We start from the raw sequence: 15900 nt of genomic DNA on the forward strand, positions 1-15900 counted from the left end.
CACAAAAAAAAAAAAAAAAAAAAAAAAAAGTCACACAGCCTCTAAATAGACAAAAGCAACGACTCATATTCCCACTAGAAACAGACCCTGCAGGTATGAGTTACTAGCTTCAAACATAAAAAGTCTTATTCCCAAGCTAAAACTCACAAAAGCAGTCTACTCATACTAAGCTGGTGAAAGAAATTCTACTTTACCCTCAGTTTTCCTCTTCTGAGTAAAACTTGTATATGTCTCACATCAGGGTAAAACAGAATGAAAGGAAGGTCAAAGCTAAACTTGGATAGATCTGCTCTCTTCGCCCACTGGCCAGCAGCCCCGGCAGGTAAGGGCCCGGCTTACCTGCAGCTCCTTCACAATCATGAAGCACAGAAGTCTGTCCAACCCATTGAGACCAAACGTCCCCAGGGTGGTCTGGATTTCGGAGAAAAGGCGGCTGCTGGTCACTTCCTGGTGCGTTTTCATATCATACCAGGTGTTCAGCTGGTCTATGTGACATGTCATTCTAAAACAAAAGCAAAGCAGACTGAAAGCCCTGGAGCAGCTGATTCATCCTGCGGAGAGGTGGGTCTGAGCAGGGTCGGGACCTCACATACCCAGAAGGCAGCCTCGAGACTGGTGCTCTCTAACCTTGGGAGGTGGGGTTCAGCTGGGCCACCCTTCCCCACCCGCAGCATCTTTTGGAGCACAAATTAATGTAAGACCCAGCCTTATTTTCAGGAAAACATAGTAAAAGGGCTTCAGAAATTTAACCCATGGATAGCAAGAAAGGAAGAGCTACTGAACTTCTGACATCATTTACTCTTTTTGGCCCATAAATCAGACAAAATTCCTTATCCTTGCTGGAGATTTTGGGCAGTTTGTTAAGCTCAGATTAGACAGTGGTGTAAAGAATCCGGGCTGGAAGAACATTTCCCTTACACAAACTCAATGACACCTGTGAAGGTGGACAGAGAAAGGGAGGCCCTTTTCTTGGGTGTTTCCGAGGTCTCTAACTCAGCAAGCAGGTGCCCAGGGAAGACAGAAGCACACCCCCATCAGGTGACCTCAGGACAGCTGCTCAAGGGGGGTTCAGATGGAGAAGAAGGAACACAGGCTCCACTGGACCTGAAGGCAGCATGCTGGCCTCCACCCAAGTCCTCCTCCAGTGTTCTCAAGGCAGTTTAGTTATGAGATTTGACCCAGGCCCTCGGAGGGTGAAGCCGTGTGACTCGAATGGGGTCTGGGGTTCCCTGTGTACAAAGCTGTGCAGTTTGCCCTTTACCAGGGCAGGGCTTTTGGCATGGGAGGCAGGCAGGTGGAGAGCACAGTATTCTGGGTCCACCACTTACTACCTGATGCTGGCCAGGTGACCAAGCTTTCTCATGCCTGTTACCACATCTTTAAAATGGGAATAAGACAGTGCCACCTTCCTACAATGGCTGCAGAGTGTAAATGCATGGATGTGGGTAATGCGCCAAGACAGCTGCACAGGTGAATGCTCACGTCCAGTAGCCCATGGGCTCGGCTAAGTCACAAGGGGATGAGGGACAGGGGAAAATCCAGGGACCGAGACACGAGTGTGCCAGTGATGCAGGCAGAGGAGACTGATGTGGAGCTCAGCGGAACCCAGAAACACCTACTTTGGGTCTGTAATCCTCAGGATCTCTCTGCACAGCCGACCGATGAACGTCACGGACTCATCCACAGGCGTGAACTTGGGTATGGGAATGTGTGTGGACTGGTACATGCTCTGCCAGTCTTGAATCTGGGAAAGAAAGCAGGGACAATTAGTACGTCCCTGAGTCAGGAACGCCAGTTGTCCTTTTTCCATATAATTCTACAAAGATAAAATCGCATGAAGAGTGACAAATGTTCCTGGCCTTACAGAGGAAAACTCTTACAACAGTGACTAACAGCCCCCAGAAAAGTTATTCTAGTGCTAGTAAAAAAGCAATCCTTTGAGAAAGTGAAGTGCGAAGAGAGAAGATGCAGACACTTCTGAGACTTCAGCACTGGCAAATTTGGTGGTTTTTTTTTTTTGCAAAGAACTTTAGTAGACATTTATTTCCCAAAGAGGATATGGACAGTGAGCACGGGAAAAGGTGCTAACTTCATTAGCCAGGGGAGCACAGGTCACACCCACTGGAGTGGCCAGAAGGGAAAAGAGCAGAAGAAAGCAGAGCAACGTGCTCTGCGGGGACAGGAGGTGACCTGTGGGCACCAGGCGGCTCCTGGAGAGGGGCGCAGAGCAGTGGCAGGGACACATGCAGCCCAACCTTGGGGCGGTGATCACAGCTACTTGTGCCATTCTGCAGCCACTCAATCATGCCTGCTTTCTCCTCAGGCCAGCGCCACAGAGACTCCCTGTCCGGACTTTGACCATCTGGTGCGCACCGATCTCCACTAGCTATTTAAATAGACTTGTCAGCTTCTCGGGGTTGGGGGGGGCATTTTAAACATCAGAAATACCAAATAGAGTCAAAGTTTTTAAAACTTAGTAGATACCTTTGTTCTTAAGAAGTTATTACACTCTTGCTCCACGTTGTAATTTATAATACGAGAGACTTCTTCCTGCCAGATCTTCAGACCATAAATGCTGACATAGTCCTGTATGTATTCAAAGGAACGGTGGAATCCGTCCATGGTCGCTCCCAACTCTTTCAGCTTGGGCATCAGTTCGCTTGGCTGTGAGAGGGGAAATGAAATCTATGACCCTGGCATAGATCGCCCGCTGCCAGAACCTGCATTAGACTCTCCTGAGTCTACTACGCCAACTAAGGGGCCTCACACAGCGCCTAAGACATAGTTTAGGCTTCGGAAACACTCATTTCCTGCCTCACATGGGATGACTAGCAACTACTGTGAAGAACAGGTTTCACTTGGTAAGGAAGTCTCATATAAAGGAATATAAAAAGTGAATACTGACACTTTCATGTCATTTGATGAACACACCTCATCTTAGAAAATTTAAAATATATGGCATTGAATATACTGAAGAAAAATGCTCTCTATATAAATTTCAGGCCTATTTTTTCTTGAAAAAATAATATTTCCTGATAAAGCAAAATAAAAAGTTAGAGCCTTTATAGTTCCTATCTTTTTGAGTCAATAAATTCTTTTTTTTTTTTTTTTTTTTTGGTACCGGGGATTGAACTCGGGTCCTTGCACTTGCAAGGCAGGCCACCAAACCGCTGAGCTAAATCCCCGGCCCTAATAAATTCTTTTACATACAAGAAGTAAGACTGAGCTGGGTGTGGTGGCACATGTCTCTAGTCCTAGAGGCTGAGGCAGGAGGATCACAAGTTTGAGCTCAGCCTGGGCAACTTAGCAACTCAGAGAGACCCTACAGCTAGGGTTGTAGCTCAGTGTGAGGGCCCAAATACTAAAAAACAAACAAAAGCAAAAGAAAAAAAAAATTAACACCAAAGTAACTGAATCTTAAACATCAGTTCAATTCTTAAAGTTGGGAGCCAACAGATGAAGAAAGCAGCACTGGTTTTACAAAGGATTTTCTCATATGAGTGGACTGTTACACAGAGTCAACAGCACATTAATGACAGAACAGAGGATGAGGGTGGTATGGGAAACCACAGAGGATGTGCGAGACAGGTCTGCGCACCATGGCGCCTGGCGGGTCTGGAGCTGGGCACAGGCAGAACACACGCTCTGCTCAGCAGTACCTTGGCCCGAGGGTTGAATATCAGTCCCCGGTGCAGGGCAAAGGCCACACGTTTAACCAGTTCCTTTCTTATTCCATCTTCCAGCAGCTGCTTTGGATCCACCTGAGTAAAGCCAAGGATTAAGTGCTAGTGAGGGAGATACCAGTCCTGAAGAGACCCAGAGGAAAGAGGGCTCCTGGAGTCTCCAGAGGAGCATTTTCCTACCTCAACAGTTCGGAGAGAATTGTTTAACTCATACAAAGTGGGTTCTACCACTCTAAATCAAAAAATTCTCTTTTCTTTCAGTATCTTACAATGCTGTTCATAATTAGGGAGATAAATAAGGGGCAAATCTGTTATCTATTTCTGCAAGCTTACCTTGTTAATTTTTCTGTAACAAGAAAGCTTGTGTCATTCCCTACCAGATCCATAAAACATTAAATGTTTTTAACAGGCTCCTTTGAATTCCCTGATATTCCCCCCGCCACCCCACTTCATTCATTCACTTACTGGTACCAGAGATCAAACTCAGGACCTTGCACTTGCAAGGAAGGCAGCAGAACCACTGAGCTAAACCCCTGGCCCTGTTTCATTAATTTTTAATTTGTAAAGAGCCATTCTTTTAAAAGTCATAAAGATGGGCCAGGGATTTCACTCAATGGCACTGCACCTGCCTCACAAGCACAAGGTCCCAAGTTCAATCACTGGTATTGCAAAACAAACAAACAAACAAAACAAAACAAAGTCATAAAGAAAGACAATTTATAGATTCAATTTGGTTTTGATTATCTTTAAACTCCAAAGAAGACAACTGAATAGGGGTTGTATAAAATACAAAAGCCAGAGAAACATATTGAACATCAGGAATATGTAAGTCAGAAAAAATTCACTCTGTAGAGACACTAAAGAGCAAGACCCTGGGTTCTTCAACAGATCAACTAGAAGGAAAGGAATGGAGGAGAAACATGTAATAAAATAGACTTGAAATACATTATTTTCTTAAATGGGCAAGTCTAAACGATAGTGTCTAGAAACCCTTAGATAATAAAAAGATAGGCTGCGATCACATCACCACTAGGTTCAATCTCTAACACACGTATATATATAAAAGGAGGACAGATTTAGGGGTATAGAATTCAGTGCTTTCATGAATCTAAAGGTCTCATGTGGTTCTAATTCTTCCTAGAATTTCTCTAATCTATGGAAATATTCATAGGTAAGAGAAGTCTTCGCACAACTCCCTCTCCCCATTTCTGTCCTCTCCCCTGAAGTCAGCAAGTTGACACTTTATTTATTTTGAGACAAGGTCTCACTGTGTAGTTGAGACTGACTTAGAACTCACTATGTAGCCCAGGCTGGTCTTGAACTCACAACAATCCTCCTGCCTCAGCCTCCCAAGTGCTAGGATTGCAGGCGTGAGCCACCACACCCGGCCCAAGTTGACAATTTCATATGCATCTTCCAGACCTTTTGCTATTCATTCTCACTTTTAGACTTTTGAAATTAAATGTATTTAAGGATGAATATATGTGAGATTGTGGGTGTGCATGCGTGTGTATCAGGGACGCACAACTTATGGGGGAAGAAGTTTATTTTGGCTCAGTTCCAGTCTATGGTTGGCTGGCTCCCAGGTAGAGATGCTCTGTCATGCCCTTCTCCCATGATGCTCCTGCCTGGGCACCAGCTGACCATGGGCTGAATCCTCTGAAACCGTAAGGGGCTGGCAGAGGAAAGCAACCCACAACAGCCTGGAAGCTGAGAGAGGAGGAGCCGAGGACAAGAATACCTTCCAGGTCATGCTCCCAGTGACCCACTCCAACAGGCCCACCTCCTAACAGCACACTCAACTGAGAAAGCATCAGTGTGCGAGTACACGTGTGGGTCTACGACTTGCTTTTCTCATTTTCTATCTTGTAAACTTACAGTGGCAAATTCTTCTGCAATGACCACGGAGCAATCCATAACATGGATGCATCATGACACACACAGATGCAGCCATTTCTCTATTGATGGATTTTTTCCTCCCTCCCTCCCTCCCATCCTTCCTTCCCTCCTTCCCCCTCCCCTCCCCTTCATTTTCTTTTCTTTTTTTGCCTCTAACAATGAACTTTCATGTCTCTGTGTGTATCTCACTTGTTTAGGTCTTACTGACCAAAGTGAACCTATACTTCTTGCATGTTCTTTGAAATATACCTTCAATGTTTAGAGGCTAAAGATTAGTGAGGGTCAAAGGATGCTCCTGAGAGCTCTGATTATTATTTAAGACAGGCAGAGCCTACTAGGTTAATGAGGTCAGTGGGCATGATATTCCTTCTACCAGAGATCATGGTAAAGGACTTATATTTTATTAAGCAGTCTCTTTTTGATAATTACCAAATCTCACATTTTATTATACTCTTCCTACATGGGTCACTTTGTGGTGCTAGGATTTAACATCATCAGTGAGATATCACTTTATGTCCACAGGATGACAGAAATTAGAAAGTGTAGCGTGCATACAAGAGTGCTGGTCTGTCAACAGAGCCTATACCAATCTTAGTTGTCTGCACCAAGGATGCAGAAGAAAATGCTAAAAGGAAGGAAGAAGGAGAGGAAGAGAGAGAGAGAGAGAGACAGAGAAAGCAATTTAGCCCATGAAGTCTTTTGTTTGCTTTGCTACTACAGAAATTCAGTGGAATACATTTTTCTGAGATTTAAACAACTCCTGGGTAAAATGGTTACTAATACCACAAATTTTCTCCAGAACCACAAGATAAAGAAATTCCCAGATTATTCCATAAGATTGTCTTCAAGTATTATGAATAAAGATCATAATAGTCTCTTCCTTTACCAATCAATAAAATAAAATTCAGCATGTGAAACAGCAAGATGGTAACATCACTTCCTGTTCTACCACGCCCAAAAAGTGAAAGCCACTAAGCACAAGACTATAGAGACCGCACCCAAACTGTACCTTGATGATGCCAACCAGAGTCGTTTTCATCATTAAGATGCCTTCAGTGAAAATGGAAATAGCGTGAGTGAGCTTGGCAACCTTTAAGAAGAAAAAGAGGTACACTGCAGTGCTGCAGACAGAAGACTCATCATGTCTAGGCAAAGCAGGGTGACTCGCTAGCAGGCTTAGCTCGGCTGGCGACGCCCAAGGAAAAGGAAGGTGGATTTAACAAGGTCACAGCGTGCCGTGGAGAGAAACAAGGCTTTGTGGCCTCCATGAAAGCCCACTGTTAGAGACCCTGGGTGACCCAGGCAGGAGGCTTTCATCGTGTATTTAACCCCGCACAAAGGTCTTCCCTGCCTTGGAATCGGTTTCTCATGGGTAACATTTACCAAGAATGCCCGCTTCCATCTGGAGAGCCCCAATGTGAGTCTAAGACAGAGGTCCCCACGTTCCTTTCAAGCTACACCAAAGACACTGATACAGTAGACAGACGCTATCATTCTTAGATCAGAATAAGCACGAAACAACAGCTTAATAGTATAAATCCCCGAGTCTGTTTTGGAGTTATGTCAGAGAATGGGAGGCTGACACTGGACATTACACATTCAGTTTTCACTTGACTTCTCACATTTTTAAATTTCAAATTCAAAGAGAAGAGTACAAGTGTTTGGGAAGAACTAGCTCTGAATTTGCTTAACCCTCAGAGCTCGAAAGTCTGGCTACAGGAAATGGTTAACAGGATAGAGATTGTTCTGAGCTGCTGGGTTGGTACACAAATGGTTCAAATTCAATCATTTCTGCATTTACGATGGTGCAAAAGTGTGCCCACAGGAACACTCTGCTCTTCATTTTCAGTATGGTACCTAGTCAATTCCACAAGATATTCAACGCTACTATTATAAAGCAGGCTTTGTAACAGGTGACTCTGTGGGACCTCAGGCTTGCGTTAAGTGTTCTGAGCGTGCCTAAGGCAGGCAGACAGAGCTATGCTGTTCTGAGCCTAGGTAAATTAAACACATTCAACTCAGGGTACTTTCAGCTAAGTAACCCACTGCAAGTCCTGCAGGAGCTGCACGCAAAAAAGGGAATGCGAACGTGAGACATGCAGGGAACCTAGCCCCTGGGGAACAGGGTGGATTCGCCTGGACTGCTCAGAGACAAGCGGGCAGTGGAGCTCCATTTTCCAGGCCCTCAATGACACCAGGGAAATGCCAGGATAAAGGTGTGGCTGTACTAAAATGGGAAACTGCAGCTGTCACGAGAGTGAGAAAACAAACTGGTATTGTCTGATGGTCCCCAGGGCATGGCAGGCATCATGGCACTCAGCTGGGGAGACGCAGCACCTCATATCGCGGGCCAAGCTGAGCGTAGTCCCTCAGCTTGTCCTTGTCCAGGCGTGTGGGCACTTCGATGATGTCGTGGGTCTGAAGCTTGATGATCTTCAGGAGAGACGTGAACATGCTCTCCGGGATGATCTGCAGGACCTTTGTGGAGGGAAAGAGGAAACCAATGGGACATCTTCCTGAGTTCAGCTGACTGACATGAGGCTGCCAGTAAAGAGACCCCTGTGTAAAAGAGCAGTTTGTCTGCATGAAGGGATGTGAGAAATGTAACATAACGGCTCACGGACCTTAAAGCCAATCCTCCTACAATGCTGCAAAAGGGTCCACCTTTCCCACACGGAGCTTCAAAGACATCAAGCAACCCCAAAGGAGCATTCTTAGCAGGTGACACAGATTAAGTTTGAACCCAGGCCTGCCTGGCTTCTTGCTCCATCACAAGTTACTGAACCCCCAGGGAAATGTGAACTAGGTTTTGCTGAGGACAGTGGCTCTGGTTCTGACACTGGCACCAACCAGCTCTATGACTTGAAGAAGCTACTACAACCTTTGTTTCTCAGCTTCTGCACCTATAAAATGGAGAGCGATACCACCATTCAAAAAGTAGGTATAAAGTTATTTGGAAGTAAAAATATATCTGCATGTCCATAGTGGCAGTAAAAATATTTTCAGGTATAAAAATTGATGCAGTCAAATTTTAAAGAGGGAAAGGACTACAAGTGTATTTTTTACAGGGGCCAAGTGTACCTTCTCATGTAAGGCAGTTGGTTAGTCAGTGAATGGTCACTTCGATGCCTGCCCTACCTTTCTCACATAGGACACCAATTCACCAGAGTAATACTGAGACACACTGAGAAGGTCCGGGCTGTTTGCCTGATTGATACGAAGAAGGGGCAGGTCCAGGGCAGAGGCAAGCTGGAAGAAAGACAACATGCCTCTGTTTTCATTTCAAACAAGTCCCAGAAATCTCTGTCCAGAAGAACCTAACATACAACAAAGCACTTGGAGTTGACTCAAGAGAAGGCAGTGATGGTGAAACCTTATCAGTGTCACAAATAGCTTCTAACAGTGCACTTTTAGGGACAGCACAGGTACCTAGGGTGACACTGGCCCTCTGACAAAAGCAGCACCCCCTGCGACCTCATCATTACCTGGCCCCACCCAGGTGGACTAAGAGGAACCTGAGGTGGGGCCCATACCAGGCGGTGGGAGCCCTTCTGCTCATGCTGAAGTTCGCTCAGTCTGAGAGCAGTGCGCTAGAGAAGACAGCCCCTCTTCTGGGAAAGTCGGACATCCTGACTGCCAGACCATGGGGTTCACCTGTCTAAGATGCCGAGTGTAGAAAGTGTCATTGGTTATGTACCACCCAGAAAGGAAGAAAATGCTGACAACGCCATTAAAATACCGCGTCAATCACAAAACCCGCCGGGAAGCATGGAGGTGCTGCAGTGTGACAAAAGGTGCACTTGGATTGACAGACCTGCAACTCCACCAGGGGACCCTGAGGAAATCACTGTTTACCGTGTGCAGAGATTACCTCAAGAGGGAGGCCCTGCCCCTGTAGTCTGCAGATGTTCCCTGACCTGTACAGCACAGACTGGTCTGTAGCAGAGGCCAGACTAGAAATTTCTAATGAACAAGAAGTTAATTCATCTACAATGCATGAGGCCCTGGATTTGATCTCCAGCATAGCCATAAGGAAAACAAACAAACAAAAAGAGGATTTAATTCATACTCAGGGAATAAAGGAGCCACGGGACTCACATTTTTGGTACACTAATAAAACATTTTTTAAAACATCAATGTATTCATTTAAAAACAATATTGTGTACATTTCTCAAATTTTTGGGGTGAGGTTCTGGGGATGAACCCAAGGCCTGTGCACTGAGCCACACCCCTTTTCCTTTGTATTTTTTGTTAAGATCTTACTAAGTCGCAGAGTCGCCCAGGATGGACTTGAAGTTGCCATCCTGCCTCAGTCTCCCACGGTGTGGGATCTATAGTTGTGTCCCACCACGCCTGGCATCTTTTGAAACTATGCTCTCATGGAAAAACTGCTGACAATTTTCAGTCTATAAAAACACTTAGATTATCCAATTCCCTAAAAGGATGAAGTCTTGGCCTGATGTATGATTGACACAGGTATGAAGGCGAAGTTCACCTCACTGCTTACCTTTAGGAACGTAGCTCTGAGTTTGGTGACCATGGATGGGTTCACCCTTATGCTCTCTTGCATGATGGATGTGAAACTGTAAAAGAGACAAACTCTAAGAAGGTGCTTCCAGTGGCTTTCAACAGGGTAAACATCAGCCTTTCTGTGTTACCTGTCGATTAACTGCCAGGCAAAAGAAAGATCACCGACGATCTGCATCGTGATCAGGACCTCCTCTTTAATGTTAATGGTTCTGATCATCTGATGGAGAAACTTGCGAGTATCAGCAAGGAACTGGCAAACTTGCAGATTGGATTCCAACTGGTGAAATTCCTGAACCTGTGTCATGTAAAAACATTTAATTTAAAAAATTCTAACTGGCCTCAATGGTGCTCATTTTTCTTTGCAATACTTCAAATAAATCACATTACTAATAATTTTTTGATAAAATTTTTATTCCAAATTATTTCAGAAACATGTAAGCCAAGTCAAAAAAGTGCATACATTTTTACGATCAGAAAATGCTTTAATCTATCTTGTACAATTACTATAAGTAAACACTTGCATTGTCCATCCTATTGTAAATAAACATGTATTACATAATATAAACATATACTGGAAAATCTTAATTCTGAACATATATGCATATTGCTAAAAAAATACACAAGGGACAGGTGAAGTGGAAAAGCACTTGCTCAGTATTCTTAAGGTCCTGGGTTCTGTCCGTAGCACCACAATGTGTACACATCGACAGGTTTTAGCAAAACTGATGTGGTGGGACTTGTACATTATGTTTTCCAGTTTACTCCTTACTAAATGATGCTTCAGTGCTGTCCTAAAATTCTTATGCATATACTCAAGAAGCTTGGGCTACATGCCACAATAAGTGAGGTGAAGACAAGAAGTATCAGAGACTAACAAAGCTGCTGGAAGTATAGACTAAAAATTCCCCAGAGAAGCAAAATAGACAGTGTGAGTATGCTGGAATGATGAACTGTGGTATGCCAGTCTGGGGCATTATACTGTGCTGTCACAGCGATTGTCCTAAAAACCTCCAAGAAATAAGAAAAGCCTGTGAGAAAGTCTGCTACCTGAAGAAGCATTAGTTATATCTCTAATAATGTAGTTACACCCATTGGATAAGGTTACAGACAATATTTTAAATAAAGTCTATGGTTATTATTCTCATGCTACATTTTCCATTTTAAACCTATTTAAAAACAAAATTAAACATTTTAGCCAGGCATGGTGACACATATCTACAGTCCCAGTACTTGGGAGGCTGAGGCAGGAGGATTGCCAGGGTTCAAGGCCAGCCTGAACTACACAGCAAGACCCTGCCTCAGAAAGAAAAAAAAATTTAAGAGCAGTGAGATATAATCATTGTTTTGGGTACCATTAGTTTTTAGTAGATAAAAAAATAAGGGATTTTTTTCAAGAAAGAAAACATATAAAAGCATATGATCACTATGCAATTATCTTTTTTTGTGTACTTATTTCTGGCTTTTACGTACACCTCTTACAAACCTAAAAAATGGGTGTGTACACACAATTTTGTTTTTACCTCATTATCACCAATTTTCCAATGTTCCTATATTGTTTTCATAGTTCTTTTTCTAGGACAGCATGCTTCAAATTAAAACATCCTGCTTCATGCTGTCACCCACTTCCTTGTCCAACTTTGGGATGCTCCATGTACTGGTACAGGAAACACATTAATGTTCACCGCTTTTACTTCTGGTGAAATTGTCTTAGATATATTTTTAGGAGCCAACTACTGCAGGGGTTATAAGGCATGATTCATGATTCCAAACTAATTAAAAAGACTTTCCTTACCTCCTCCAAAGCCTGGATTAGCTGTACAGTTTTTCTGCCGGCAGCAGTGGAGTCATCATAATTTAAAGACAGTATTTGTTTTGAGATTTCTCTGAACCAAGCTTGAAGGTTTTCTGTTGAAACAGAAACAGAGAAAAACTGAAATCCAGCATTCCTATAGCTTTGGTTTTGAAATTATGTCACCTTTTATAAATCCAGTTCTCATTCACATAATTTTTACCACGTGCCCACAGGCTTCCAGGAATTCTCCAAAGCACAACAAAAATGTCTGGACACGTGCCTTTGTAGGACAGATTCAACTTTCCACATACATAACTGTCTAAAGTCTACCAATCTGGTCAGACTGTGACAGACAGTGCTTGTTTCTTGCTTCTTTGGCACAACACAGTGACTTGCAAAACACGATGCCGGCTGACCTCACATCACTACAAACCGGCTGGCTGTCATACAAGAACACAAGTGTACTTCGGAATAATACTGCACAGCCACCAAACAAAAGCCAAAATATAATAATCATAAGCTCTCATTAAAAATAGTTAAGGTTTTACGTAAAAAGTTACATTATTAAGCAATTCTACCGCATAGTTAACTTCACGAGAAATACATCTAATAGTCATGACAAATACTAAGCATTTTAAAAAGTTTAATTTGTCATCTTAAAATTCAAAATGGTCTCTCAGGGCCATCTGAAAGATTCTTATCTATAAAAATCTGGAGTGGTGCTGTCATTTTCCTGTAGATACAATTTCCTACAAGGAGGAGGAAAATCAGTGATGCTTCTTTCCCAAAACAGCCTGCAGCTTCCCTCTTCTGCCACTAGATGGCAGGTGTACCCAAGTAAATGAGGGAACCTTGACCATGATCTATGCTGGAAGTCACCCATTTTCTTAGGTGACAAATCCCTTCGAAAGACCGCAAGAACTATACACCCTTTGCCGCTTCCCCTAAATGCAAATTGACACGAGTTGTGTGAACCGTGGGGTGGGGCAGAGTATGACTGTAAGCCCTGCTAGATCCCCTTGGTTTAGCCTAACCCCGCAGATTTCACAGGTGAGGCAAGAAGCCGAAGTCCAGAGTGGATTCAGTATTGCCCACGAGGGTCCAAGGCTCAAGGCAGCCTGGAGAAGTCTCAGCTCATTGCCAGTGTTGCCGCAGAAGCCATGACAAAGACACGAAGCCTTTCGCCTGGCCAGTTTCTAATGTTTCAAACAATCCATGCATGTACACTATTTCAGGCACACCGCATTCCCCTCAGTAATTACCATTTTTTTCCACTCTGGTTAGAGGTTTCACTCCTGAGAAGACATCAGCCAGCTCGGTCATTCGCTCTGAGCCCTCCTTCTTGTAGTACTCCCATTTGGCCTGCTTTTCTGAAAGCATTTGTTTGAACATCTGTTGAAGAGACAGGAAAGACTGAAGAGAATATCCCAATCACAAAATTTACAGAGACCCTGATTAAAATCCTTTTTTTTGGGGGGGTACCGGTGATTGAACTCAGGACCTTGTGCTTTCAAGGCGGGCAGCGGCACCACTGAGTCATATCCCTGACCCTACAACCCCATTTCACTTCTGAGGAGCACAGAGGCATCCCTGGAAGGTTGGGGTCTTCCATCCCCACACCCCACCTGAGGTTTGCCTGAGGTCTTGGTAGGAGGAACCAGCACTCTCCTGTGAAGCATCAGCTTTCCTAGGCCACAATCCCTCCAATACCCATCTAACTTGGGAAGGTCGGACTCCCATCAGGTTACAGGGGTGTGGCCAAAATCACCAACAGTTTCTTTCTTGTTATACTGTACAGACATTATTAACTCACTCCGTCACAAAACTTAAAGAAAATGGTATAGAGTTCCATTTCTTTTTTGAAACAAATTAAAAAAAAAAAAAAAACACATTCTCATTAGAGGACATGTCGTCCCACACAAAGGTCCAGGATTTGTTTTACTGATTTTTCTTGTAGGAAACTCTTTCTTTGTTAGCACTGTCATGAAACCGAGAAGATGCAAAACAAGGAGGGAGACTCCAGCAAGACGCGAGAATCAAACTGTGTGGGCGCTGCAGGGTCTGGGGAGGAGCCCGCAGTGATACAGGCAGGATGATTAATCAGGAAGATGAAAAGCAAGAGGATGAGGGGCACGAGCTTCATAACTTTGTTCTTTTTGGTTTCCTTTTGAGACAGGGTCTCGCTATTAGCCTGGGCTGGCCTCAAACTCACAGCAATCCTGCCTCAGCCTCCAGAGTGCTGGGGTGCACCACTATGCTGGCCCAGAGTACCTATCTTGTAAGATAAAGAATTTGTAGGGCAGATGGCCCTTGAATTGGAAAATGCAGTCATATAGAGAGTAGAGGGAATACAGGTCTAATTACTGCGTTTACAGAAGAGTCAAAGTGATTCTACACAAGGTTGGGGTGAGAAGTAAGAGAAAGGAAAACAGGGTAAGGACATAAACTGAAATGTCATTCACATCTGTCCCTGCTCTGCCCAATTTGTACAGGGAAGTCCTCTTTCTTTTTTGTTTTTTTCCTCATTGAGTTTATTGGTACATTTTAGGTATACAGTACAGTTACATTCATCATTGGGATCTTGTACCTTTACATGACAGGTCTTGGTTCTCATTTTTTCCCCTTGTCCCTGCCCTCCCTTCACCCCCTCCTCTTTCTTCTTTCAACCAGAATTTTCTTCATGATGGGCTGGTGCCCCAGTATTGAGTTTAGAGTTTATTGGTACATTTTAGGTATACAGTACAGTTACATTCATCATTGGGATCTTGTACCTTTACATGACAGGTCTTGGTTCTCATTTTTTCCCCTTGTCCCTGCCCTCCCTTCACCCCCTCCTCTTTCTTCTTTCAACCAGAATTTTCTTCATGATGGGCTGGTGCCCCAGGGTGCATTGTTTCGCTGCCCATGGTGTTCCGGTGGAGGCCGGAGAGTAGGCTTGGCATGCCACAGCCCAGACCCGTCTCAATTTCCAGTCACTCCCTGAACTACACAGAACCAGCTGCGTGCCGTGGCTCTGGGTGCTGACTGCCCCAGGAGCTCTTCCTTGGGTGCAGCCCTCTGGGGCCTCCGAAGGTCAGTGCTGCCTTCCACCGGCTCCTGCAGTGCCTGGCACTCATCCCTGGCCTCTCGGCCAGTTTCCGCTTTCTTCCCACTACACTCAGGGCCCCTCAATGGCAGGGACATGCCTTGCTCTTTTCAAAACTCCTACTACCCTACAGGGAATAGTAGGTATTCAATAATTATTTGTTCAGAAAGAAAATATTAAAATTATTACACAGATCAAAACTGGAAGATCACTGAAAGCATCTAGCACACACATTCGTGCTGTGGTAGTAGCCAGCACCTGGTTTCTCGGAGCTATGGAGGGAACACAGTACCCTCACATTCCTGAAGGGTAAAGCAACACCTAGTGTATCACCAACCAGCCTGAGACAGCTGAGGGGGCAACGTTGGGGGCCAGTTCCCTCACTCCATTTTCACTCTGCTCACAGGGATTCTTTAGGGTAAGACAACCTCAGAGCTTCCGTCAGCTCAAACGCCGCCAAATCCTCAAGACCACCTTGCTAAATGCAAATTGCTCTCTTCCCGTAGGTAGGTACCCCGCAAGGCCTATCTTGGCACCACTCAGGCCACGTTTTGTTGCTTTCTTCCCTACAGCCATGGGCTTTCCAGGTCCTCGATGGTCACGTCCTTCCCTACCCCGAAGGGCTCAGGCACTCAGTGACAGCAATGGGGACATGTTCTGAGAAACGCGTGGTCAGTTGTCTTCTCACTGTCCCGCAGGGACTAAGACGGCCACTGCATGGCTCAGTGTATCTGATGCTGACTGAGGCACCGTGGGGGATGTGGCCGGTTGTTTTTCCCTGCATGTTCTCTGGAATGCTCCCCACTCTGTCAGCTGACTGGCGCAACCTTCTCTAGTTCCTTCAGAGACTTACTTCTGGAAGTCTTGAGGCTGGGACAAGATCCCTTATTGTAGCACTCAGAGAATTGTGC

The 15900-nt window shown here is 44.5% G+C and overlaps 1 protein-coding gene across 1 annotated transcript in view; it reads right to left on the reverse strand.

Moving 5' to 3' along the window:
- Positions 1 to 15900, reverse strand: part of Washc5 (WASH complex subunit 5) — a 46941-nt gene that overhangs the window by 14483 nt on the left and 16558 nt on the right. Inside the window, exons 10-20 of the mRNA XM_010611222.3 lie at positions 13167 to 13296; positions 11905 to 12017; positions 10241 to 10407; positions 10090 to 10165; positions 8721 to 8831; positions 7920 to 8060; positions 6592 to 6672; positions 3660 to 3761; positions 2485 to 2664; positions 1620 to 1744; positions 340 to 502 (exon numbers count right to left, since the gene is read on the reverse strand). Coding sequence (XP_010609524.1) covers positions 340 to 502; positions 1620 to 1744; positions 2485 to 2664; positions 3660 to 3761; positions 6592 to 6672; positions 7920 to 8060; positions 8721 to 8831; positions 10090 to 10165; positions 10241 to 10407; positions 11905 to 12017; positions 13167 to 13296 — 1389 coding nt within the window. The remainder of the gene's footprint in view (positions 1 to 339; positions 503 to 1619; positions 1745 to 2484; positions 2665 to 3659; positions 3762 to 6591; positions 6673 to 7919; positions 8061 to 8720; positions 8832 to 10089; positions 10166 to 10240; positions 10408 to 11904; positions 12018 to 13166; positions 13297 to 15900) is intronic.

This window comes from Fukomys damarensis, unplaced genomic scaffold (assembly GCF_012274545.1).
Source record: "Fukomys damarensis isolate Sample0158 unplaced genomic scaffold, DMR_v1.0_HiC HiC_scaffold_5, whole genome shotgun sequence".
Lineage (NCBI taxonomy): Eukaryota > Metazoa > Chordata > Mammalia > Rodentia > Bathyergidae > Fukomys > Fukomys damarensis.